The sequence below is a fragment of the Vidua chalybeata genome, chromosome 6 (genome assembly GCF_026979565.1).
Source record: "Vidua chalybeata isolate OUT-0048 chromosome 6, bVidCha1 merged haplotype, whole genome shotgun sequence".
Lineage (NCBI taxonomy): Eukaryota > Metazoa > Chordata > Aves > Passeriformes > Viduidae > Vidua > Vidua chalybeata.
In genome coordinates, this window is record NC_071535.1 from 47,523,860 (window position 1) to 47,547,316 (window position 23,457).

The 23,457-nt window shown below is 51.1% G+C and overlaps 1 protein-coding gene across 1 annotated transcript; it reads right to left on the minus strand.

The window, feature by feature from the left end:
• Positions 1 to 973: 973 nt before the first annotated feature.
• On the minus strand, positions 974 to 18,593 carry IGF2 (insulin like growth factor 2). Its single transcript, XM_053946737.1, has 4 exons — positions 18,085 to 18,593; positions 10,363 to 10,525; positions 3,530 to 3,696; positions 974 to 3,081 (listed from the first exon to the last, which is right to left on the minus strand). Exons 1-4 carry the CDS (start codon positions 18,187 to 18,189, stop codon positions 2,839 to 2,841), a joined length of 678 nt encoding a protein of 225 aa, XP_053802712.1. The 5' UTR covers positions 18,190 to 18,593; the 3' UTR covers positions 974 to 2,838.
• Positions 18,594 to 23,457: the final 4,864 nt, after the last annotated feature.

A 23,457-nucleotide genomic window follows, 5' to 3' on the forward strand; every position in this document is an offset into this window, starting at 1 on the left:
AGGAAACCTAACCTAGACACGTTTCTTTGTTCTTTTTGCCATCTTCAGTTCCCATCCAGCTTTCAGGTCTCTGGGAACCCAAACTGGTAAAAGGTAAGCAAAGCCCAACAGCTGCTGGGAAACAACCCCAGATCTCACCAAGAATCACTGGGCAGATGACTGGGGTCTTCAAGGGGGCATCTGCCACAGGACCAAGGTTTCATGTTGTGTTTAAGGGTACTGCATGCTCTCCTGCAGTTTTGAGCTCCAAAATAGGAGCTGCTCCTCTACAGGGAGTGGCTCTTGGTGTGGCCTTCTTCCCACCCAGCTCTCACCCCAGGAGCAAAAATAAATGAAAAGTAAAAGAAAAAGTCAGGCTTCATATTCTGGATGGATATTTATTTGCTTTTTTTGGTGGTTTTTTTTTTTGTTTGTTTTTTGGGGTTTTTTTGGGTTTTTTTTGTTTGTTTGTTTTTGGTTTTGTTTTTTGTTTTGTTTTGTTTGGTTTTTTTTGTTTGTTTGGGGTTTTTGGCAGGGGGTTTTGGTGTTTTTTGGTACAAAGCATCCAGGAAAGCTTTTACTTCTCTTTTTAAAAAATAAAACATAAGTTTAAAAAAAAAAAAAGACACATGAAAAGGAAAAGAAAAAGTCAATTATTTGCAATTTCTCTGTTTTTATTCTGCCTTCCTACCCCACCCACTTCCCTTCCCCCCTCCCTAATTTGGACTGATTTTCATTCTTTTCCATATATATTTAATAAAATAAATAAAGGATTTTCTTTGTCGTGTATTGCAGTGCCATTTTTTTAAACAAAGGCTTCATGGCTCAACATTGCAGGGTAATAACAAACAAAAGGATTATACATTAATATCCTCCCCCTCTCAAGACTCCCCTAGCCCTCCCCTCCAAACCACGAAATAGAATACAATTCAAGTAGTCCTTTTTTTTTTATGTTTTAAATGTATGGATATATAAGACAAAGTAAGTACAGAACTGGTTAACAGAGTGTCCCCATTTTATTAGCAAGTGAGAGTATATTAGGGAGATGTAATTGATTCCGCCCCCCCTTTTACGGTTTCTAGACAGATAATATATATAATTTTAAACCCAACCTATTTTACAGCCCTCTGCCCACCTCTCAAACCCATCTACTCATTGAGTCCCGAGCCTTGAGCCAGAGACTGGCCTTTCCCCCATCCCGTGCAGCAGTCCCAGCCCTGCGGCCGCCCGGGGAAAGGTGCAGCCCTTCCTCCTGCGCAGTGCCACGAGGAAAGCAGGGCAGGGACGCAAGGGTCCAGCGAGAAGGACGCAAAGGGCAAGAGAAGGAAAAGGAGATGGCAGGGCGTGGAACTGCTGCTTCTGCAGGGGCTCGGTGTGAGGACTGCCTGCCCGCCTGCTCGCTGGACCATTGACACTCCAGCAAGGACAGGGAACAGCAAGATTCCCCTTGGCTCGGGAAGCCAAGCTCCAGGGGGTCCAGGGGGTCTCCATGGCAAGGGGGTCTGTGCAGAAGCAGGGCCTTGAGTTCTAACTGGCAGCACCTTCACCATTCAAAATAGTTCGTCTCCAGAACAGTTCCCTTTCAGTTTAAGTAGCAGTGGTTGTGTTGTTTTTGTTTTTTTTAAACAAAAAAAAAAGATGTGTATCGATGTATTCTGTGTGCGTGCATCTGTTTACATGAGTAACAGCCAACTAGCTCATATGGTCATGACCAAGCTATATTTCAGAAGAGAAAAGAAACACATTTATCACACTTTTCCTAAAACGAAAAGCTAAAATTTCAAGTTCAGTATTTGCTATCTTGTCCTTCCCTCCCCACCCTCCCTTGCTATTTCTGGGTTTTTTCCCTTCCAACTTACTTTAGCACCATAACACATTTTAAACATTACAATCCCTCTTCAGATACTACACAAAATGTCCCATAAAAATAGTGCTTTTTTGCCAAAAAAGTTATATAATATATTATATATATATATCAACTAAATCCGTGGCAAATGTGCAATGCAGACGCCTCCTCCATTTAAAGTGAGCATCAGCTCACTTTTTTTCTTTTTTTCTTCTTTCTCCTTTCATTTTCCTTCTCTCTTTCTTGCTTTCTCTCTCCTCTTCCTCTCTTTCTCCCGTCATCGGTGATTTCAAAAAAGGTGCAAGTTGATTTGGAATCTTGTAATGAAGCACACACACAAAAACACAGATGGGGCTCCTCGGAACTTCTTCTCAGGTACGTTTTTCTTTTAAAGGTGCAAAAGAAACTTATAAGAAAAACCAAAAGAAAAAAATAAAACCCCAAAAAAAAAAAAAAAAAGGAAGAAAAAAGTGGGGTGGGAATGAGGCAAAAAAATTTTATCCCTCAATGTTTCTCCCCATTCTATTGTTTTTTTCACTTTATTGTCAAGAAAGACACGGAATGGATGCTTCTCGAGAAAAAAAAAAGATTAAAAAAAGGATTTTACTTCATATCCTTTTTTCCGCTTGCTCTTTCTTTTGTCTTCTGGCGTTGGCACCGGGGATGTCATGCAGCACCCAGCAGCAAAAAGTTCAAGTGCCAGACTGTCCCTTCACAAGTACAAGTTTGGAAATACCGGGGGCGCGGGGAAACAAAACAGGTGTGGGAAAAAAAACAGCCCTCCCCCCCACCCCAAAAGGAAGATGCCGTGGGAGCAGTGCTACTCGCCACCGCTGCCGCCATCCCCTCCTTGCTGTGTCAGTTGTTTGGCTGGGGCCAGAGCAATGTGAGGATGCCCTGCTGCCCCGCTCCTCGGCTCAGTGGCCCTGGGGACGGAGAGGCTTGGGGGTCGGGAATCACCAGTCCTCCCGCCCTCCCCCAGGAGATCAAAAATCGAGACAGCTGGTCAGGGCTCATTTCTGGGGGCCAGCCGTTTCTGGGGAGGCTCGTGCCACTGGGGGCCTCTGGCTGGGCAGGGAGATGAGGGGACGGTGCAGTGCCTTGGCTTCCTCGGCCGCTTGCAGCCCCTCCGCCTGCCACCGGTACTGGCGAGCCCGCAGGATGTTGGGCGCATCCCGCTGCCGCCGCTGGGAGCTCTTCTTCTGCCACACGTCGTACTTGGAGTACTTGCCGTGCGAGGGCTTCTGGAAGCTCTCCTGCAAGGAGAGGGACAGCAATATTAGCCTCCACTCAAGCCTGCCCGCTCTCCAGATGGGGATTCCCTTCTTGGACCTCCATCCCTCCCATGGAAATATTGTCTCAACCCTGGAAACAGTCACAGAAAGGTTGGACAGGGCTCTGAGCAACCTGATCCAGTAGATGCTTATTGCAGGGCGGTTGCGCTAGGTGACCTTTAAAGGTCACTTCCAACCCAAACTATGCTATGACTCTGTGACTTAGCCCACCTCTGGTTCACCACCTTCCGAAGAGCTGACTTTTGGCAGGCTATTTGGCACGACTTGCCGGTGGTGGCTATTTCGCAAAAGCTCTGCAGAAACATCACACCCTGCAGCTGGGGTTTGTTCTCTCCACCCACGGCCTTCCCATCTTTTCTCTCTCTGTTTATTTCAGAGGAAGGCCACCATCCCTGCGCAGCCTCCTCACCTTGCTGAGTGCCGGCAGGCCTGCCAGGGAGGTGGCAGAGAGGTCACGCTCCGACTTGACAGATTTGGCGCAGTATGTTTCCAGCAGAGCCAGGTCACAGCTCCGAAAGCAGCACTCCTCCACGATCCCCCGGTTGAACCGCCGGTTATTTCGTCCCACTGGTCTACCTGCAACAGCAGAGATCTCAGCATTAGCCACCAACCTGGGCTGGACCCTCTCCCCAATTCGTTGTAGGCATCCCTCGATCACCAGCCACCAGAGACTGGTGGGCCCCATGTCCTTCAAACACAGCTGCACTTCTCCCAGACCAGCTGACACATGCCCTCAAACCAGCCAAGTCTCACGTTAAGACTTTCCCAGACAAATGCTACTGATGCCAACACGTGCCTCCAGCAGCAGTTTAAAGGCACTTTAAATGATGGGGGTTTATCTCCCTCCTCTATCTCTGGCATGGATGGCCTTCTCGGGCTCAGCTGAGGTGAGGAAGCTCAAGCCCAGCCTGACCTCCAGCACTGTGCTGATTACTGTGACCATCTCCAATGCTGATACTGGCAAGCAAATTTTATTAGAAAGAAGGAGCACAGCTTTGTGGCTGCCAACCTCCCTCCACTGGATCAACACTCAGGCAGGTGAAGCGAACCAAGGCGGCTAAATTTTACCAGATGGGACAGCTCTGAGACAGCTGCAGAAAGAATACAAGCTCCTACACCCACCAAGAATAGCTATTAAACTTAATCTTTAATAAGGGTTCCTCTCCCATTTCTGCCTGCAGAAGGATGCAAAAGCCCATGTCTGGTGCAGCAATGACCAAGTGCATTTCATATCACTGCTTAATGATGGCCAATGATGGCCAATGGTTTAATGATGGCCTGCTCCAGAGGAAAAGCTTACATCAGTTTTACAGGTAAAGTTGAACTTCTGATGCAAAGCAAATTTGCTTGGGAATTGTGCCTTCCAGAATGTAAACTGGCCCAAAACAAAAGGATTTTCACCATGCTTTTGCATGTAGCATGTTATGCTCTTCTCTGTTGTGGGGTTTGCAGCCAGGCTTCTGCACACTGCCACGAGCACCTCTTCCCAGTGCAAGGTGCTCTGAGGGAGGGAAGCAGAGGCCAGCAACAGTGGGGCTTGCAAACAGGATCCAGTACCATATCCCAGCCAGAGATTTTGAGCATAGGGAAAACTGAGAGCGAGTGATATAAGTGCAATGCCTAGCACTGCTCACTGTGGCATGCTGAGCCCTCACCTCCCAGCTGGCCTGCAGGAACACACACCACTGTCCACACCAGCCCTGTGCATGACCCATGATCCACACCCCTTGCACTCCTGATGAAGCAGGCACTCCAGTCTTAGGCCTTGGTGAAGACCTAAGGCTAGTTTACATGGAGCTGACCACTTTCCCTGGAGGGTATCCCATCCTGGATGCCCACCCAAAGTGCCTCAGGACAAAGGCTGTAAAGCACAGTTCTCTATGCATACAGTGCAACCCCACATGTGAGAAGCAGCCTCAGATGTGCAACACAGATGTGCATGTGGGATGCAGTTCTGTGCATTCAATGCAGCCCCACATGTGCAGTGCAAACATGCATATTCAATACAGTTCTCCATGCACAACGGAGCCCCATGTGCACAATGCTGGCATGCTAAACACCACGAAAACACCTCGCTGCTGCCTCTGTAATAACCTGACAGCAGAGCACCTGCTCTCTGTTAAAGTCAGTCGTGTTCTCATAGGCCACGAGCCCTCTGGTCCATGCTGGTGCATTTCCACCGTGCTCAGAGGTCTCACAAACAAATGCAGCATCAGTGTGCTGCTGGATGGGGCAGCTGACCCATACCATGAGACCTGCCTGTGGGAGTCATTTCAAAGGCTTTGTTGTCCACATTCGTTCCCCCTTGTGCCACCATCTTCCTTTTCTTTTTCTCTAGAAGAACTTCAGGCATGACCTTTAACCAGCTCCACAGGGAGATGACAAGATTGGTTCACCCTTGGCAAAGGTTCATTGAAGGAATCACTTTTAGGAGTTTAATTTTCTCCCTTGTGGTCACTAAATACTGGATTGGGCCCTCCCTTGAAAGGTAGGGCAGATGTGTTGGGTGCCCACAGCTCAAGTGATGCCAGTCTGGGTGGTGATGGCCAAAGGAGACAGGGACAGGATCCATCTTAGGGCCAGCTGCATGCTTTCTTCTCTGTGCATGCAATGCCCAGTGAGATACGTGGGAGAGGTGCACTCCAGCAACACCCCACACCACACTTGGCCCCTGCTTAGATCCTATCAATTCCAGTGCCCAACTGAATCCATGGCAGGCTGCTGAAGCATTAAGCTGCTCCACAAAGGCATCCTGATATGGGCAGAAGGAGAGTTCAGAAAAGAAAAAGGAAAAAATTAAAGTCACCCCCTCTTGCTAGAACATTCCCTAAGGGCTACATTCACACTCCCGCTGAACAGAAGGTTGCACAAGTGATGACACACATGGTTTGAGGAGAAGTTGAGGTTTTCAAAGGTTACATATCTCCTCTCAAAAACAGAAGTTTCCCACTTGCAGTTATGTGTTTGTTTGGAAAGAAGAGGGGAGGAGAAAAACAATAAGGAAAGTGGGACTATATTCACCACTGCGCCTTCAAGGGCAATTTCTGGTGTAGGTACGCATGGGAAGATCATGACAGCATGTGTTTGCAAATGCCCAGGTGTGACACCACCAGGGTGAGCTCCCAGCAGGGACCACCACAGTGACACAGCCTCTTCCTCCCTGATTCCTGCCCCTGCCTGGCCGTCAGGTACATGTGTGGCCCCCAGCCCCAATGTGCTGCCCTTTCTTTCCTGCACAAAGCTGCTGCAAGCCTTTCCCCTTGCCGGCACCACTGCCAGCTCCACTGTGACTCTCTGATAGGGGCACGTTTCCATTACGTAATTGTCCGTACGGACGTTGCCAAATGCCACTACAATCCTCTGGGGCAGAGTTACTTTAGGAAAAAAAATAAGCAAACATAACAAACAGGGATTGTCTCAGAAAGCACCTGGAGACAACAGGACATTGCTGGCTAACAGCAATATTGCTGCTGACCTGGATTGGGAAGAGCGTTTGTTCTGTAACACAATTTACACAGGGACTAAAGGTTGAATTTCCTGGCTTTTGCCCATGGGTGGCATCTCACTGTACCACCACTGCCAAACCCAGGGAGGGTTTTACCACTCTGTCCCTTGCCCGCAGGGGTGAACTGTGTGGGCAGCAGGCTGCGGCATCGCCAGGGCACGTGAGTCATTTCCCACCACAGCAATGACCTCCTTCTCCTGAGGAAATGCGCTTCCTCTCGGCCTTCAATGAATGGCTAGGCTCCCTTTCTCCCAAAACTGTGCTTCACCGAAACCTTCTACAGCACTGTTGAGGGGACAAGCCCTGAGATGCAAAGTCCTGTGATGCAAAGCCTGGCAGTGTGAAGCCCTCCAGCTGCCTGGGGTTAGGCACAGTGCCCACTGCCATGAGGAACAGGAGGATCCCTTCCCTAGTATGAACACCCCACTGCTCCTGGCTCCCCACCCTCACTGGGGTTGAACAGATGCTGCAGGGAGGGGTGCATGGTGTTGGTGCCACCCTGGCTGGGTCCCCTCTCCTCCGGTCAATCAGGCGGTCAGCCGAGTGGAAGGGGACTTTGGGTGTAAACAGTCCCTGTGCCCCTGTCGCAGGAATGTTGGGAGCAACAAGAGGGCCTTTGTGCAGCACCAGGCCCTGTCCCAGTGCCCCCGGCCTGGCCCTCCCCCACCCCAGGACCGCACTTTCTCCCCTGCTTTTTCCTAGTATTATTTGGAGGAGCGGCGGGTGCGCAAGAATGTGCCCCGTCAGCACAAGCGGCTGCAAAGAGCTAAATTCTTATCAGCTGTTGGAAAGGAGGAAATAGGAGCTGTTGTTTACAGAGAAGTCGGCCGCCTCTCCCCCTGCAGCCCCTTCTCCTTCCCTGCCAGTGCTGCATGACAGCAACTTCAGGGCTGAGGCTTCCTCTCGACCTGCCCTGCTTTTCACTCCAGGCTGGACTCAGCATCCCTCCATGGGCTGTGCCACTGTCCCTGGGTGGGTGCTGGGGAGCAGGGGTACCAACCCTGCCACAGTGCCATGGCAGGAAGTCACCATCTTGACAACAGCTGCCAGTCAAGCCAAAAGACATAAAAGTCACAGAGAGGAAGCATCACCAGTGCAGAGCAAAGCATGCTCAAGATTCAGCTCTAGCTTGCCCTTGCATGCCTGGGATAGAGCTGGCATAACCATGTCCACCATGTCCCATGGCTAGATAACCTCAGTGCTGCCAGCCCTGCCCCTGTTAGTGCAGCTCTTCTGCAGCCCCAGCTCTTGAAGGCAGCTTCAACATTCTCGGCCCCAAGCACCTGCCAGCTGTGGTGCCTCCCAGGACACCATCCGTGCATGCATCCCCCTTGCACTGATGAAAAGATTACTGTATTTCACAGCCAGCTTCACTAGCAAAGTGCTCTCTTGCAAGAATGCAGAGCATCACAAGTTCTTAAATAATCGCTTCAGCAAAGAAAAAAAAAAAAAAAAGAAGGAAAAAAAAAGGATTTTCATACCATTTTTGGTTTTTTTTCAATATTACCAGCCTGTCCAGCAAGCAGGCCCTCGCATATGCACAGAACAAGGCTCCCCAAGTAATTTCTTTCCTGTGTGAACAGCTGCTTTAGCACAGGCTGCTCATCAGGTCACACATCCCAGTCTGTGAGATGCTCAATACAAACCCAGGCCCACTTTTAAGATGTAAACCCACAATGGGGCAACACAATTGTGACCTATTGCATCTACATGGTGGCAATAGCACAGCCATGTGGGTTTAGAAGTGAAGATGAACATGGTCAGAAATAATCACTGATGAGACCAACTGATGGAGGTAGAGAGGGAAAAATTAAGTGAAACGGGGATGTCCAAAACCTTCATCAAGCAGAGGCATTGCCCAAACATCTTCAGCCCTGCATGGCACAGGCTGGTCAGATCCTGAAAGGGTTAAAATATTGGACTGTGTTTCACCCCCAGTACCTGGTCTCACCAGAAATATTCAAAAAGGTGAAGACTGGAGAGGACAAAAAGAAGCAAAGCAAGAACCCCCTTGCAAGCACCTGACTGGCCACTTGGCACCAAGAGACTTGTCTGCCTTCAAAAGTGTTTTTATTTTGGCCTGGGCAGCTGGGTTATTTGAGGTGAAAGGAGGTCAGTTTGACCTTAAAACAAAAGCCCCATTCCCTTTCATCCCCAGAGAGAGGGAGGAGGGAAGAGAAAGCAGGAAGGGAGACAGATGGTCCTCTACATATAGAGGGACAGGGAGAGCTGTGAGAGCAGGAGAGGCACTTGCCTCCTTGCCATGCTGGTAAGGGAAGGGGAGATGAAGAGAGGAAGGGCACCTGCCACGCAAAACCTCACTGCTTGGCTCCATGACAGCGAGGAAGTGCACCCAGGGCACCCCAAAAGCACTACCTGCCCACAGCACCCAGGCAGACACGAGAAGATCCTGCTGCTCAGCTGGAATAGGGCAGGGGGATTGCCCCCAGAGGGCTGCAAAGCCACCTGCAGCTCGACCAACTGCCCTAAACTGAACCTGTAGCCCTTCCCAACCTGAACCCTGCTGTGGCTGAGTGTGGGATCCCTGCACCTCTCTCTACTCAACATCAGCAGGCAGCAGGAGACAAGTCTAGTAAAGCATCCAGGTTGAGAAGGGACATCCAGGTTGGAAAAGAACGTCCAAAGTCGTTCCCTAACTTTGCAGCACCATGTTGTTCCCTGCACAATCAGACTGGAACAAGAGGGAGGCTGGCTCTCAACCCTACTCCTCAAAAAAAACACCCTGTTTACTGGAAATGACTTTTTAATTCCTTTTCCCAAGGCAGGGACAAGATTGCCAAAAGCACCATGTGCAGCTGGTATCTCCATCCTCTTCCCCTCTATTTGGCTTTTCATCTTTCCTGTTGATAGTCACCCTGTGGCTCAGTCCTCAGTGGGGAGCAAGATACAGTGTCTTCCCACTCCCAAGCAGAGCAGGGCACTGAAACACCAAAACAAGGTTATCACACTCGAGGCACCTTTGCCCATAGATTACTGAGCATCCATTGTCACTAGTTTACTCCTCATCCTCCCTGTTTACCAGCTAATCCATTGTACTGCCAATGGTCCAAAGACCCAAAGCATCCTGGTGGAAAGTCCGCTGCAGTCAGCTGGTCTGAAGCCATCTGCACGCTGCACACAACAGCTGTGCTGCATTTTTTTGCATTAGCTGCCCTGCAAAGGGGTAAGACATCACTCTTCAGCAACAACTTCACCAGTGGTAGCTCGGAGGTCACAAAGCTTTGTCACAAAGTTTTGGGAGCAGCCTAGAATGTACTGCTATACCCAAGCAAAGCCTACCTGCGAGGGGAGAGTGCTCAGCTTCCTGCCTGCTGTCAGGATGCAATGCTTAGGCAGCAAAGTTTCAAAATAAACCGGGACCCAAGCTCAGCAGAGCACTGGCTGCAGACATCCTCGTTATTGTAATGACTTGCCCTTGTCTCACTGGTGAACCAGCCACATATGGTTCCCCAGAGACATTTGACTATCCTGAGCATCATATGTGGGACCCAGCTTCCCCATGGTACCAGACAGTCGTTAAAACCAGTGCCAAGTGCATGTCACCTTGAGCATGTCCATTTTCTTGCTCCTCTCCTGGCCTACTGCCATATACAAAGAAATCAGGAAAAGCATCAAGCTGGGAAACCCCTCCTTTCCCTCCCAGCCTGGCTCTGCTGAGGCAAGGTGTGGGGTGGGGGCAGCCTCCTGCCCGTCGCTGGCAGCTGCCCAGCACTTACTGAAGTAGAAGCCCCTGTCCCCGCAGACGAACTGCAGCGTGTCCACCAGCTCCCCGCCACAGAGGGTCTCCGCCGTGCCATAGGCGGCAGCCGAGTCCAGCGCATAGGCCAGGAAAGCCAGGAGCAGCAGTAGCATCCGCCTCGCCGCGCACATCTTCTGCACCTGGGGACAGAGGCACAGCGTTAGCACCGTGGGACAAACCCCTCTCTGCCACCTCCCCCGCCCATGCCCCCCGTCTGCAGCACACCATGGAGGTGATGCCCAGCCACATCGGGATGCTGCTGCTGCAGGGAAGGAGCGGCAGCGCTGCGACAGCCACTGGGGCAAAGCCAGCTCCCTGCTCTCAGCCCACCGGGCAGCAGCTCCAGGCACGCAAGGTTTGCATTGAAGCAGTTTTTCATTGGAAAATCCCACTTCAGCCTACCTCTTAAAGGCTTTTATTGCCCCTGCTCTTTCAACAGTGTGATGTTTTTTTCCCCCTTTTAAAAGGGAATTCATTCAAATTATTATCAGTAGGTGTTTTTTTTTTTTTCCTCTTCTGAGGACAAGTTTTTGTGTCCTGTCTGAAAATCTGTCCATGCAAAACGAAATCAAGTGAAGCTTCAACCTGTCCTAGAGCTGCTTTTGAGGAAAGCTGGGAAGAAGAGCTTTTGTCCCGAGCATGTGAGAGAGATAAGGCTCAAGCAATCAAAAGGCTCAAGCTGTGTTTGCTGACAAGCGCTGGGACTGAGAAGACATCCCTCAGGAATAATATGGTCCCATGGGAAACACACCTGAGGCATCACTGGGGAGAGTAAAGGCAGTGTCAGACAGTGCAGAGCATTAAAAAAGAAGCTCCCTGGATATTTGCTAACTAGCCCAAAGACTCGGCTCCAGCAAATAGCTTTACCTCCATGTCAGCCTCTGCAGGTGTAAAGCAAGGGTGCTATCGCCCCACTGGATGGGGCAAAACCCATGAATGGCTCAAGGCTTTATAGTCCCTCAGTGAGCCTCACAGTACACATACAGCCAAATAACGCTGGGTTTTGACCAGACAGGTAAGCTCAAAATGAAGAAATGTACATCAAAATAGCAGACAGTGGGTAGCAACCCTAATCTCAAGCAGAGCACCCTCTCTCCTTGCTAATAATATTCAACCAAGACACTAGGTCTCACATCCACCTTTCATCACCATAGCATCTGAGCAACTCGAGAATAATATCAGTTAATGAATATTACCTCACCCCCCCCAGGATGTTCGGAGATGGAGCCGAAGCCCAGGATAGATTAAATGACTCACCCAAGGTCACAGGGGAAGTCTGCAGCACAGCCAGGAAATTAGCGCAGGTCCCCCGAGGCCCTGCTATGGTCCTGCCAGCAATAAAGACACCCTTGCTCCCGAATTTTTAGTAGCACGTAACTCAAATTGTCACCGCTATAAATGCATCATGCTTACAAGTCATGAGCTCTACTGAGCAGCAGGAGGACAGGGATCAGCAGCAGGAAAAGCCAAAATAGAGGTTTCAAGGTCTGGGTGGGCTGTGGGGGATGTTCCTCCTGCTTGAGTTTTGATGGCCATAGTATTGCTCAGCCTGTGCTGGCAGAGATCAGCAAGACTGGCAGAAGCCCTTGAAAGCTCTAGACAAGAGAGACAGCAGCCCTGGGAACAAGCCGGTCTCAAATCAGCAAGTGATGGGACCAGGACCAGCTTTTCCAGTCGCAATGGTCCCTTCAGCACACTGCAGGGACTTTGTTCTGTATTACAGTAGGAGCAGAAGGATGGCACCAGGCTCAGACACCATGCTGCCAAGCTGCAGTGTTTTACCACCAGCACCTTTTCACCTCAATTTTTTTTTTTTAATCAAATGGCCCACAGTTGTTTATTGGGCCTCTCCAACATGAACACAGCATCACTTTCACTGCTGGAGTCATGCCTCTGTTGCTGCAGCATCAGGAGCCAGACAACAGACCAGCCACCCTGCTCCTGTCCCTTTTTCAGCCCTTTTTTTACATGCAGATCCCAATTGCTTGTGTCCCCAGGTCTCAGGTAGTGCCAGCGCTCATTGCCGGGGTGACAGATCTGCCACCAGCCAGTGTTGCCATCAAAGGCATCATATGGGACTTCAGGATACCCACATGATCCCATGCCCCCAGTTAGGCTCATGCTGGCTGTGGGCACTGCGGCTAATGAGCAGGCTGCATGCTGGCCTCCCCAAGCCAGAGCCAGACCCGACACAAAGGGGTTCATTGGTGGCACAGGTGACAAACACCATTTTCCCTCCACATTCAGTCTAAAGTAAAGGGTGCGATGATCTGAAGCAAGGGGAGAGTGAGATTTTGTCAGCAGGTGATATTTGATGCTGGGGAGACCTGAAACCTTCTGTGGAAAAACACTTGTGCTCCTCAGAAAATACTTGCTCCTGCACAAGCTGCACTGCAAGCCCCTGGCAACCTTCCCTGCCTCCACTGCAAGCTCTTTCCAGGTGCCCATACGCCCCATAACTCCGGCCAGGAAATGCCCCTGAAGCAGCAGGAACAGGGAGCACCCCAGTGCTGTCATCCGGAGCATAGCTAATGTGGAGGCGTGAAATGCAACTAAGTCCACCTTTGCCCACGCACCAGCCACCAGCCCTTCCCTCTGCTGTCACCTTGGCATCTCCCTGCTCCTTCCAGTAGCTGTGTAATGAGAAACCAGGCATTAAAGCAAAGAGCATCTTTACTTACTACCCAGTGCTGCAGTTTCCCTCCAGCTTGATGGAGCTGCAACCCAACTCAAGCCCATAAACCCTTCCCTGTCCCTTTGGCCCTAATGACTCTGCAAATAAAAAACCCCCAGACTTCACACAAAGGCTACAGAAGCTCCCAGGGTGCCATCACTGGCTCAAGATGTCCCAATAACCTTTCAATTGATCCTCCCCTCCCACAAGCAGGGATGAACAGACCCATGCAGGAAAGCTTGCACCCTTCTCGCCATGGCTGCCAGAGCAGTTGCACCCAAAAGAGGGTGTCATGGCACAGCTGGGTACCTGCAGCCCAAGACCTGGTTGGTGCAAGCACCAGACCAGCTGCGCCGGTGGCTGGAACTGAATGGCTGCTCAGCATGATGAGTCTAAGCCCTGTGAATACCTCCAAGACTTCGTTCTCCACTGGAAACATGAGACAGCACAGCTTTCGGTTTCTAGTCCCAAGCATTAGGATAGGCATGGAATCCTCAGCCGTTGAACATGAGCAAATTCACACCAATGGTTGGAAGAACCTTCATATTTTATTAGAAAGCCTTTCTTAAATGAAATGGAACAAGAATAAGGCAGCACAAAGGAAGTGGGACACTTCCCAAAAGGACAAGGTCCTATCTCTGCTAGAAGAGAGGCTTTCTTGCCAAAGCAGGTTCAACCAGCCATGCTGACTGCTATTGCTCCTCATGTGCCCAGGTAGAGCTCAAAGGCTTCAGGATGAAGTGGGATGGCAGTGTTAGATGTGCCAGATGCCCAACAACCTGAGCACCAAATTCCTCCTGAGGAGGGCTTGGACCCCACACAGCGTGCAGGAGGACAATGCAGGAGGACAATGCAGGAGGAATCTCTTGGCTGCACAGGTGACTTGTACCACCCTGGGAATCACACCTGAAGCTCCTCTGAGTAACTCACATCTGAAGCAGTATGATCAGTGCAGAACAGGTTCAGACAAGGTATCAGCACACACTGCTGGCCTCTCCCTCCCTGGAGAGGGTCTGCTTTGCTCTCTATCCTTCATGCTCCTCTCATGCCTTTCCTGGCATCCCCAGCACCACACACAAAACCAGGCTGCCACTGGAACCAGTTCAGCTGCAGGCTGCCATGTGCAGGATGTTCCTACCTTGGAACTCCTGTGTAATCCTGCCTTGTGGCACACGTCACTGCACCCACAGCCAGGGACCCCCAAACACCTCTTGGCAGCCCCTAGCCAGCAGAAAGGTCCAGCACAGAGGGTTCTCTCTGAGTGGCTGTGGTGTGCTGGGAGTGAGCCCAAGGGCAGGTCTGCAGTGCAGTCACCCTCCCACCTGAGACTGTTAAAGGATTTTTTGAGGATCTGCTGCTGAATCAGCTGGATCGACAGTTTATGTCCAGCTGCTGGGGAGTCGGGGGCCAAGAGGCCACAATGTGCTAAAAGGCCCAGTTGCCAAGTCTCAGAGTACAGCTCAGGCATCCCTTGCATCCAGGCTTGTGCTGAGCAAACCAAACCATGATGCCTCTTGGGCAACAAATATCTCCCCAAAAACAGAGATAAAACCTCCTGTCTGACCTAATTCCTTCTTCAGTCTGGCCTTCATTGCAATTTAATATGAACAGAACAATGTAGGAGGGAATTGACAGATGGCCCAGTCTGTAAAATTTGGATAGCAAAAAGAAAAAAAAAAAAAAATCTTGCTTCTTTGTGGAGCAGTGCAGCATTTAAAAGGGAGCATGGCAAAAGAAAAGTCGACAGCCCAAACCCAGTGGCACATGTCAGAAGGGAAAACCCCAGTTTACACATCCCAGCACCCCTCATACTCCACCCCTTCAAAAAAAAGGGCAGACTGATGTTTCGCTACTCTGATGATTACCTGTGAGAGATGCTGAACATCTGCCTCTCTGCATTATTCCTCTCCGTGGACAGGCCCAGGAGAGTGGGGAGCTGACCTGGTTCTAGAAGAGTGTGGCAATCCCAAAGGAGCAGGATGTGGGCATGTGCCAACCTCTCAAGCACCAAGTGAATGCTGCCCCTGCCCACGGGGGCAGCCCAACCTCGCACAGGGCGCTGGGCCATGATGCCCTGAGGTGCCAAGGAGCAAAGGCATAATGGAAGCCAGTGTGAGAGGCAGGTGCCTTGGCAGCTGAAAATCACCCAGGAACCGCATCTTGGGCAGAGGCACAGGGATGAGGTGCCCAGCAGTACCTGAAGGCAGAGGAATCACCTCATGCTGTGCCACAGAAGAGCTTCTCTTTTCATTTGAAAGAGAAAGGATATTTCCAACCACTCACAGCTTGGAAGAAGCAAGCTTCAAAACACAAAACTTTTGACCACTGAGTTGTCAGACAAATAAGAACTACTTAGGAGGACCAGGGGTTTTGCTGTTTAGCTCAAGCTCAAAAAAAATAAAATACCTTCTGATTCTTGGCACCTGGCTTGCAGGACATTCATATGGCTGAGGCTGGCAATACTGCTGCTATTTTTAGCCCTCACTTTTTTTGTCTTCACTGCTCGTCCCCATCAGCAGCCCACTCTGCCCCACACTGTGGGGGGTCACCTTTCTGCCTTCCATGCCGAGAGGCACCTGCCTCCTCTGCCTGTGGGACAGGGGCCGGGGCAGGTAGGGAAGTGCTGCCTGCACTGCATGTCTATATGTGCTGCAGGAGAACTACTGTGCCTGTGGAAAAATCAAGTTGAAAAAGGTGAATGAGGTATTCAGTACCATTTACTCACCCCACTGGGGAGTAAGAGTGTATTGCATAAATTTTGGTATGCAGCCCAGAAATATTTGATTTATTGTATTAAAAAAAAAAAAGGGAAATGCAATCTTGCTTAACTCTTCTAAAGACAGCTGGCAGGACCCAGTGAAGGGATTTAAGTCTGTTTTAGTAGCCTCACTTAACTCCTTTCTTTATTGTTCCTCTCTCCTTTCTGCATTCCCTTCCAAAACCTGGAGTATATCAGGGAAAGTTAACAGCAAGTTAAGCTGTTAAATCAGGAACTGTGGTGACTGGAGTCTACTGGCAAATGATATTCCCACAACACGCTGAACTTGCTTTATGTCTTGGCAGAGCAACTTTAACCCCTTTAGAGCCAGGCTGTAACCAAGGCAGACTTCCTCCCCTGGTGCCCCCCACCTCTCCTGACCCCTCACACAACCATGCCGAGGGAGGCCGATATTGCTTTCCCTGCTAAGACGCTCATCAGCTTTTAAAAGCAAAGACAATCCAAAGAAGGATCGGAGAGGTCAGCCCCAGGACACAAGCTGGGAGAGGGTGGGCCACTTACAGTGCTCGTATGCACTGCTGGAAACGCACCAACTCCTCAGTCCCTCTAAAAATAAGACTTCACCTGCTGTGTTTGCTTTATTTAAAAAAAGAAAAGTACAGAAATGCTTTTCTCTGGTGCTCCGTGAGACAAGCTGGACTCGTGCTGAAGCCTATAGGAATTAAGGGGAAGACACACACTGACAAGTCTGGGTTGACTGGTCAGAGCAGCAGCCCTCCAGCCAGGCTGAAAAAAAGATCACCTGTCAGAAAGAGCGCTGGGACACACACGCAGACACATTTTGGCTCTCAAATTTCATGCAGTGGTGGGAGGGGACCTGTGCTGTCAAACCTTTTATCCCTTAATGAATTTTCACAGGAGCTGGGATAGCCCCTTTGAAAGGCTGAGTGAACTTGTGTGGGTGTCAACAACATGGAACAAGATTTACAACTCTGACCTATTCACCCCCACCAAAACTGTCAAGTTGGGTCCAAAACAGCACAGTGGAAGTCAAATCAGAAGTGTCAGTCAGTTTTATACCTCCAGATGTCCTTAGCACAAAGTCATCCTTAACAAAACCCCACGACCCAGGCTCCTCAACTCCACTCTAAAATCAAGGCAAGAGGAGGAATAAAAATCCCAACACATTGAACCCTGCAAAGTAAAAGGAAAAAAAAAAAAAGCCTCCCACATACACACACAATCTGACAATAAACAAACCCAAATAAAAACATGCCTCAGTCTTCCAAGCACATCCCAGCATATCCCAGCATTTGGAAGAAAACTACTGATTTTGTATAGGAAGCCTGGGTTGAAAGCAGAGGCTCTCCCGAGGTGTCTGTTTAAAACCACACACACAAACCTTGTTTTTACACTTGATTGCTCCACACCACCCTAGCGAGACCTGGCGTATCAGCAACCGTGCTGAAGTACCCTTGGCTGGAGGGGAGGCAGCCACATCTGCTGGTACAGTTACGCTAAATCCGAGTTCCCTCATGTGCCCCAATTCCCTACTGCTCAACTGAGTGCTAAAACCTTTCCAAGTTGCGCTCTTAAAACAATTACTGTAAGGAAAAGCATAGGGAAGGAAGAAGAAGGAAAAAAAAAAATTAAAATCACAGAAAGTCGAAGACTGCACGCCAACCATTAACTCTCACTCAATTTTGGCTTCACTTTCTTGTTTTTCCTCTCTGTATTTTTATCCCTCCCGAGACCAAACACACCGCAGTGTTTTGCAGAAGAGAGTTTAATAATCTCCCCGGTCTCCGAAGCTGGAGAACCGCCAGTCCCTTCCCCGCGCGTCTCCGCGCTCCCGCAGCCGCTCCGCGCGGAGGGAGCGCCGCGGGCAGCAGGGGGCCGCTCAGCCCTGAGTGACCTCGCATAGTCCCGGCCTGGCCCCCGCACGGCCGCGGCCGCCCGCACACACGCGCTGCCGTCCCTCCGCCGCTCCCCACGCGGGACCGCGCGGGCGGCTCCGCCGGCAGCATCCCCGCCGGCAGCATCCCCGCCGGGGGGCGCGGGCGGTGGGAGGGACCCCCGGGGATACCCCGCGCACCCCACCGCAGCGGAGCCGCCCCGCCGGCCGCGGCTGGGCCGGCGCTCGGGGTCCCTCTAGTGACACGCGTGGGGACGGCGGAGCCGGCGAGACTCGGGATGGCTCGGCGGTGCCCGGCACGGCGGCACGGTGCGGCACGGCTCTGCCCGCCACGGCGCGGGAAATCCCACCGTGTTCTGCCCGCGGAGGGCCAGCGCGGAGCGGCGCTTACCTTGGCACTGCCGCTGCTACTCTCAACTTCTTGCGGCGGCGGCGGGCCGGGGAGGAAGGCGGGCTGCCGGCAGCGCTCATCCTTATGTGCCCCGGCGCTTGACATGCTGCTTTCCTGCCCTGGCAGCGATCGCGGCTTTGGCTTGCCTTCTTCGATCCCTGGCACGTTCTCCTCGCCTTGCCTTTTTGGTATGTCAAGTCCCTGTTGGATTTTGTCTGAAGGATGTTATTTTGTTACGATCAGGTATTCTGTTATTCTAGAGAAAGAGCGAGCGAGCGCTTTCTTTTCCCCTCCTTTTTTTTTTTTTTTTCTTTTTTTTCTTTTTTTTTTTCCCTGGGTTGTTTTTCGCCCTTTTTTCTTTCCTTTTTTTTTTTTTTTTTTCTTTTTCTTCCCTTCTCTTTCTCTCCTGCTTTGGCTGCCCCTTGGGTGGCTCTCACTTTTGTGTTTACTGAGTGCGTCCCTTTGGTCGGGGCGAAGGGGCCGGCTACCTCGCTACCCGCTGCTACCGGCTGCTGCCCCACGAGCGAGAGGACAAGCGGGGCGCTCCGGCTTTTATACCTTTTATACCCACCCCCCCCCCTAAATGGGCATGCTCTCCCGGCGAGCACCAGCCCGGCCACGCAGCCAATAATGTTGCAGAGCGGTCTAACCCCCTCTCTTCCCTCCCTCCCTTCCTTTCTTCCCTCCTTCTCCCTCGTAACCCTCCGGAGTCCAGCTCGGGAGGGAAGAGGGGACAAAAGTTTTTGCCGCACGGTTTCTTTGCGTACTGCTACCCGGGATGGGAGCTTTACCCCTTCTGCCGGCCCCGGCTGGAAGGGGGACTACGCGCATCCGCGGCCGCCCCGCAGGTGAGGGGAAGAGCTGAGGGTCCGCACTCCGAGCCCCTGCCCAAAATACTGGAGGGCGCCCCTAGTCTCGGCGAGGTGGGAGAAGGGAGATCGCCGAGTCCGTCCTCTCTCGGGTCCCCCTCTAGGTGCACACGGGCACAGGTGTCGGCGCCAGCCGCCGCACGGCTCGGAGGAGCTCCCCGGCAAAGGCACGGGCATTCCCGCCCTGCCGCCCCGGCCGCCGTGCCTGCCCTGCTGCGGGCAGCGAGCCCCGCCTGGGCGGCAGCGAGCCCCCGCGGCCACCCCTGCGTGTCCGTGTGGACAACATGGACGCTGCCCCTCTGCACCCGGATCTTGCAGCTAGCAGAGCCCCTTCCCGCCGCGGCTCCCGCTGGCTGGGTCGCCTCTGCTTCCCGCCGGCTGCTGCAGGCGAGCACTGCTGCCTCTAAGCCAAAGGGACTTTTCCCAGGCTTTGCCGTGCGTGTGCAGCAGCGCGGGCACAACGCGCTCCCGCTGCTCTGCGCTGCTGCCTGGCAGGCATACCGGGCTGCATCGGCTCCCGAAGATCTGCCTTCCAAGTCTCGCCCGGGAAGAATCCCCGCTGGCTTTCAAAGGCAGCCCCCAGGCAGCCTCCGATGCCCGCGCCCTCACCGCTGCCCCGGAGGGTGCCCCTCTGCAGGGGCACGCGTATCAGCAGCCTCCGCCACAGGCGCGCTCCCTTGTTGGGGAGCAGAGAGGAGCAGGGCTACCTGAGACTTGAGCGGCAGGTTGGCCCACCTCAGGTAGCGCTTGCCATATCTAGTGTTGCGAAAGGGCAAAGATGCAGCAGTCCTCACCCCAGCATGCAATAAAAAAACCCTTTTCTTTTTTTTTTGCTTTTTTCAAGTTTGTACTTTATTTTTCCCTCCAAGGATGGGAGGTTTGCTGCATCTCTCAGCAGTCAGAATTGCCCTAAACGTGCCCAAGAAAACGTGGGCAGGATTATCCTTTCTCACTAGGTTTTGGGCATCCCTTCCATTCCTCCCTAGCATCCTTCTGTTTGCTGTGCTGTTCTCTGGGATGTGTCGGTGCACATCACAACCAGCAGTCCTGGTGTCAGGGCTGTAGGTAGGTTGCAACCGAAACATCGGCACATCTGGGAGGTGCTGAGGAAGCAGTTCCGTGCACATGAGACTCAACCACAGGCATCAATTCTCAGCTCCTACACTGATATTTAAACACGTAAAGTGACCTGGCCGTCAACGAGATCTGCCGGCGTGTGCCAGGGCTTCAGATTTCTCCTTACCTTGGGCTTTTGGAGTTTCTCCTAGATGCCCAGGACTTAGTAAATCCGAGTTGTGGGTCCTCGCAAACTGCTCAGCAGAGGTGGTCTTAACAAAGAGCAAGCCACCTTTCCTCCCTGCAAATCAGAACCCCATCAAAGGAAAGGACCCAACCTTGGCAGGGGGGTCAGCAGGGCTGTAAGCTACTGTTAATAGCTGAAGGAGCCCAGCTCCCTTCCCCCAGCTCACCACAAGGACCTCCGGAGACTAGACAAAAGAAAGCTTGGAGGGTTAATCTCCCTGAGAAAAACAAGTGATTTTCCAGTAAACAACTGCAATAGCAAACAATGGGGGTGAAAAATAGCGATCATAAAAAAAGTCGGTTTGGAGGAAGAGGCGACCCAGTAAGATAGGTGTCCTTTGGCTGGGAGAAAAACACGGCAGCAGTTTGATGAAGATTCAGCAGCAGCAGCAACCACAGCAAAATAAACCCCACAAGTTGCCACTGGATCTACTTGTGTTTGTGCCTTTTGATCTTTTAATTGCTTCTTAGTTATCCTTCAGTGCAAATAAATAGTGCATTGTGTCAAGAAAGAGGAGGGGGGCGGGGAAGGGAAGAAAGAGAGACAAAAGAAAGAGCTGTCTCCCAGAAGAGAAAAGGAACAGGTTCTTTCCCCCCACCTTTAAAGGAGTGAATATATCTGTACTGGGGGAGAGGAAGGGGATAGGATTAGAAATCAAAGCAAAATTGAAGAGAAGCACATTAAGCCTCGGGCATCCTTACAGTAGGAAGGAAAGAGTGAGGTGGTAAAACCCTCAGGGAGTTTATTCGGTGAGTTATGAGAGGATCAACGAGTGTAATATTGTTAAAGGTCAGCCGAAGCCTAATTTAAACTAGGGATGTGTGACCTCCGCCCTTCATTTAATACAGTCATAAGGAACATTACACTGCAGATAGCTGGAACAATAGCTGCCTCCACCCCAAACTCCAGCCCATGGCATTGCCTGCGAGGAGGGCCGGCAAGGGGGAGCAGGAGAAGAACCAATAAAGCCAAGGATGCAGCAAACCTGAAGACAGGGAGGCAGAAAGAGAGGGATAGAAAGGCCTCTAGAGCACGGCACTAACGACCAAGGGTTTTGCAAAATCCCAGGAAGTATTTTGGTTCAAAAGTGGATGGGGCTGCAGCAAAGCATCACCTAAAAACGTTGAAAATACATAAAAATAAACCACTGCCTTTTGAATTTGTCTGACCTCTGTGGTCATCAGCGCAGCTCAGGAGAGAAATTACAGTTGTGAGTTCCCATTAAATTTTCAAGGGGCGAGGACAGTGTTCACAAAGCAAAGTCAACCAAAGTAAGCTGAAACTAAGTAAGTAAGCTAAAGACGGAGCTGAAATAAAAGCAATATCTGAAAGGTGCCCTGAAACGACTAGGGGATGTCAGGGACTCAGAGGGAAAACCTCTGCTGCTGCAGCAGCTCGGAACTGCAAAGCCTCCTGGCGGCACTGCCCATCTGAGCTGATCAAAGCGTCTCGTGGGTGGCCACCAACACGAGCCAGAAAGCTTTCCAGGGAAAGGGGGAAAAACTGGAAACCTTGGGCCAGCCTGGACCTCGCAGACAGGGATGTGTGCTTCAGCAAAGGCAGAGGAATGTAAATAACTGCAGAAATGCAGTGGTCCAGGGCCAGGATGGATGTTAGAGATGCTATTAGGAAGGTGAGCCAAGCAGATACCTTCAGGGAAGGAAGCATTTACATGACTTTTCCCTTCCTCTCCCACCTAGAATCCAAAGAGGGAAGAGGTCACCTAATCCCAGCCCAACGAAGACACTCTGTGATGCTAGTTTGGTTTATTTCACAATCACAGCCCAAATGACAAGGTGGGTAGAGCGGGGATTTGCAGTACGTGGTTCAGGTGCTGTGCCTGCAGCACTACAGAGGTGTGTTCTTCCCCTGTTTGTGTTCTCATATGGCCCCCTAAATTCTCCTAGGCCAAGAGTGAGGACAACCAGGAGAAACCAGACTGCTTTACTGACATGCCCCACAGATCTGGGTTGAGATGTCCAAGATGAGCCAAAAGGAAGGTGAGGGTGGGCTGTGGGTCACTTCTTCACTAGAAGAAGTCATCTGTAGTGAGAGTGGAGAGGGATTAGCCAGAGTCCTATATGCAGCTGTTTAATGGCTGAGAAGTAACCGTACTTGGCCCAGGGCATCTTTCAGTGGCTTTAAGAAAGTGATACCTTTTGCTTTGTACAACCCAGGAACCTGACAATAACACCGTGTCCTTGCATGCTGAGATATATTGATCCCAGGGCACACTAAACTGTTAGAACGGGAAAGATTCACTGGCAAAGAGGGATGTGATATGTTGAAGGTCCCTGCAAAAAAATTGGAGTCAAAGAACTAAGAATGAGAGAAATAATTCACTTGGGGCCTCTGGTCAACAAGGAACAAACAAAAGCAGAAGCCAGGCAGGTGTGTTTTAGGACTCCTGGCACCCCTGGGTAGCAAGAACATTTTGAGGCCATGCTCCCAGCCCAGAAGGTTTCTGCTGCAGGATTGTTTTATGGGCAGTAAAAAAGCTAGTTGCCCTTAGGCATCAGCAGGGCACCTTTTTTGGCATGTTCAGAGAGAAAGAGATATCAACTCCTTCCCAGACCTACCGATGTCTTGGAGCACTTACTGGACTAAGGTGTTCAGGAGAGGTGTTGGCATTTGCTTCCTAAGGACCTGGAGGTTGCTGAGCAAAGCAAAAATGAAGTTATTCCACTGTAAGTTATTGCACCGTGGCAGAGGAATTTGTGACAGTGGTAAAAGGCACTGTCAGTGAAAACAGGGTAGTGTTTTCACCCCTGTTTATATGGAGGACAAACTATGCATTTTTTTATGGGCTGGACAGACTTGATATTCCTGTAATGTCTTTTAAAATTCAATATCCCCAGTGACTAGAGAAAAGCTCCAGTGTGAGCAGCCTCACATGGCTCAAGAGGCTGTGGGAAGGAGAATGTAGGGTAGAGAGGTGTCCCTGTGGCCAGTTGTGAAGGAGGAATTGAAAAAGCACAAAGGATTCAGCGAGTGAAGCTCAGCAGGTCTGTTTGTTGGGATGCTGTCTGCAGCATGGCCCAAAAGGAGGAGGATAAGGGGTGCCAGGGTCAGATGATCCCAGAAAGGGAGAAAAGTGTCTCCCTTCTCCTCATCATCTGTGGAACAGCAAACATCTCTTGGTTATCCTTGGTTGCCAAGGAGGACTCCAGCTCGGCTAACGGCTTCCCAAAAGGAATTTCC

What these genes read in the sequence shown, in the direction of transcription:
- IGF2 (XM_053946737.1), bottom strand. Translation starts at nt 18,189, where the DNA reads ATGTCAAGCGCCGGGGCACATAAGGATGAGCGCTGCCGGCAGCCCGCC. An exon ending in GTAGCAGCGGCAGTGCCAAG is followed by an intron (nt 10,526 to 18,084) that starts GTAAGCGCCGCT and finishes CTCTGTCCCCAG; the next exon opens with GTGCAGAAGATGTGCGCGGC. An exon ending in GGACAGGGGCTTCTACTTCA is followed by an intron (nt 3,697 to 10,362) that starts GTAAGTGCTGGG and finishes CTGCTGTTGCAG; the next exon opens with GTAGACCAGTGGGACGAAAT.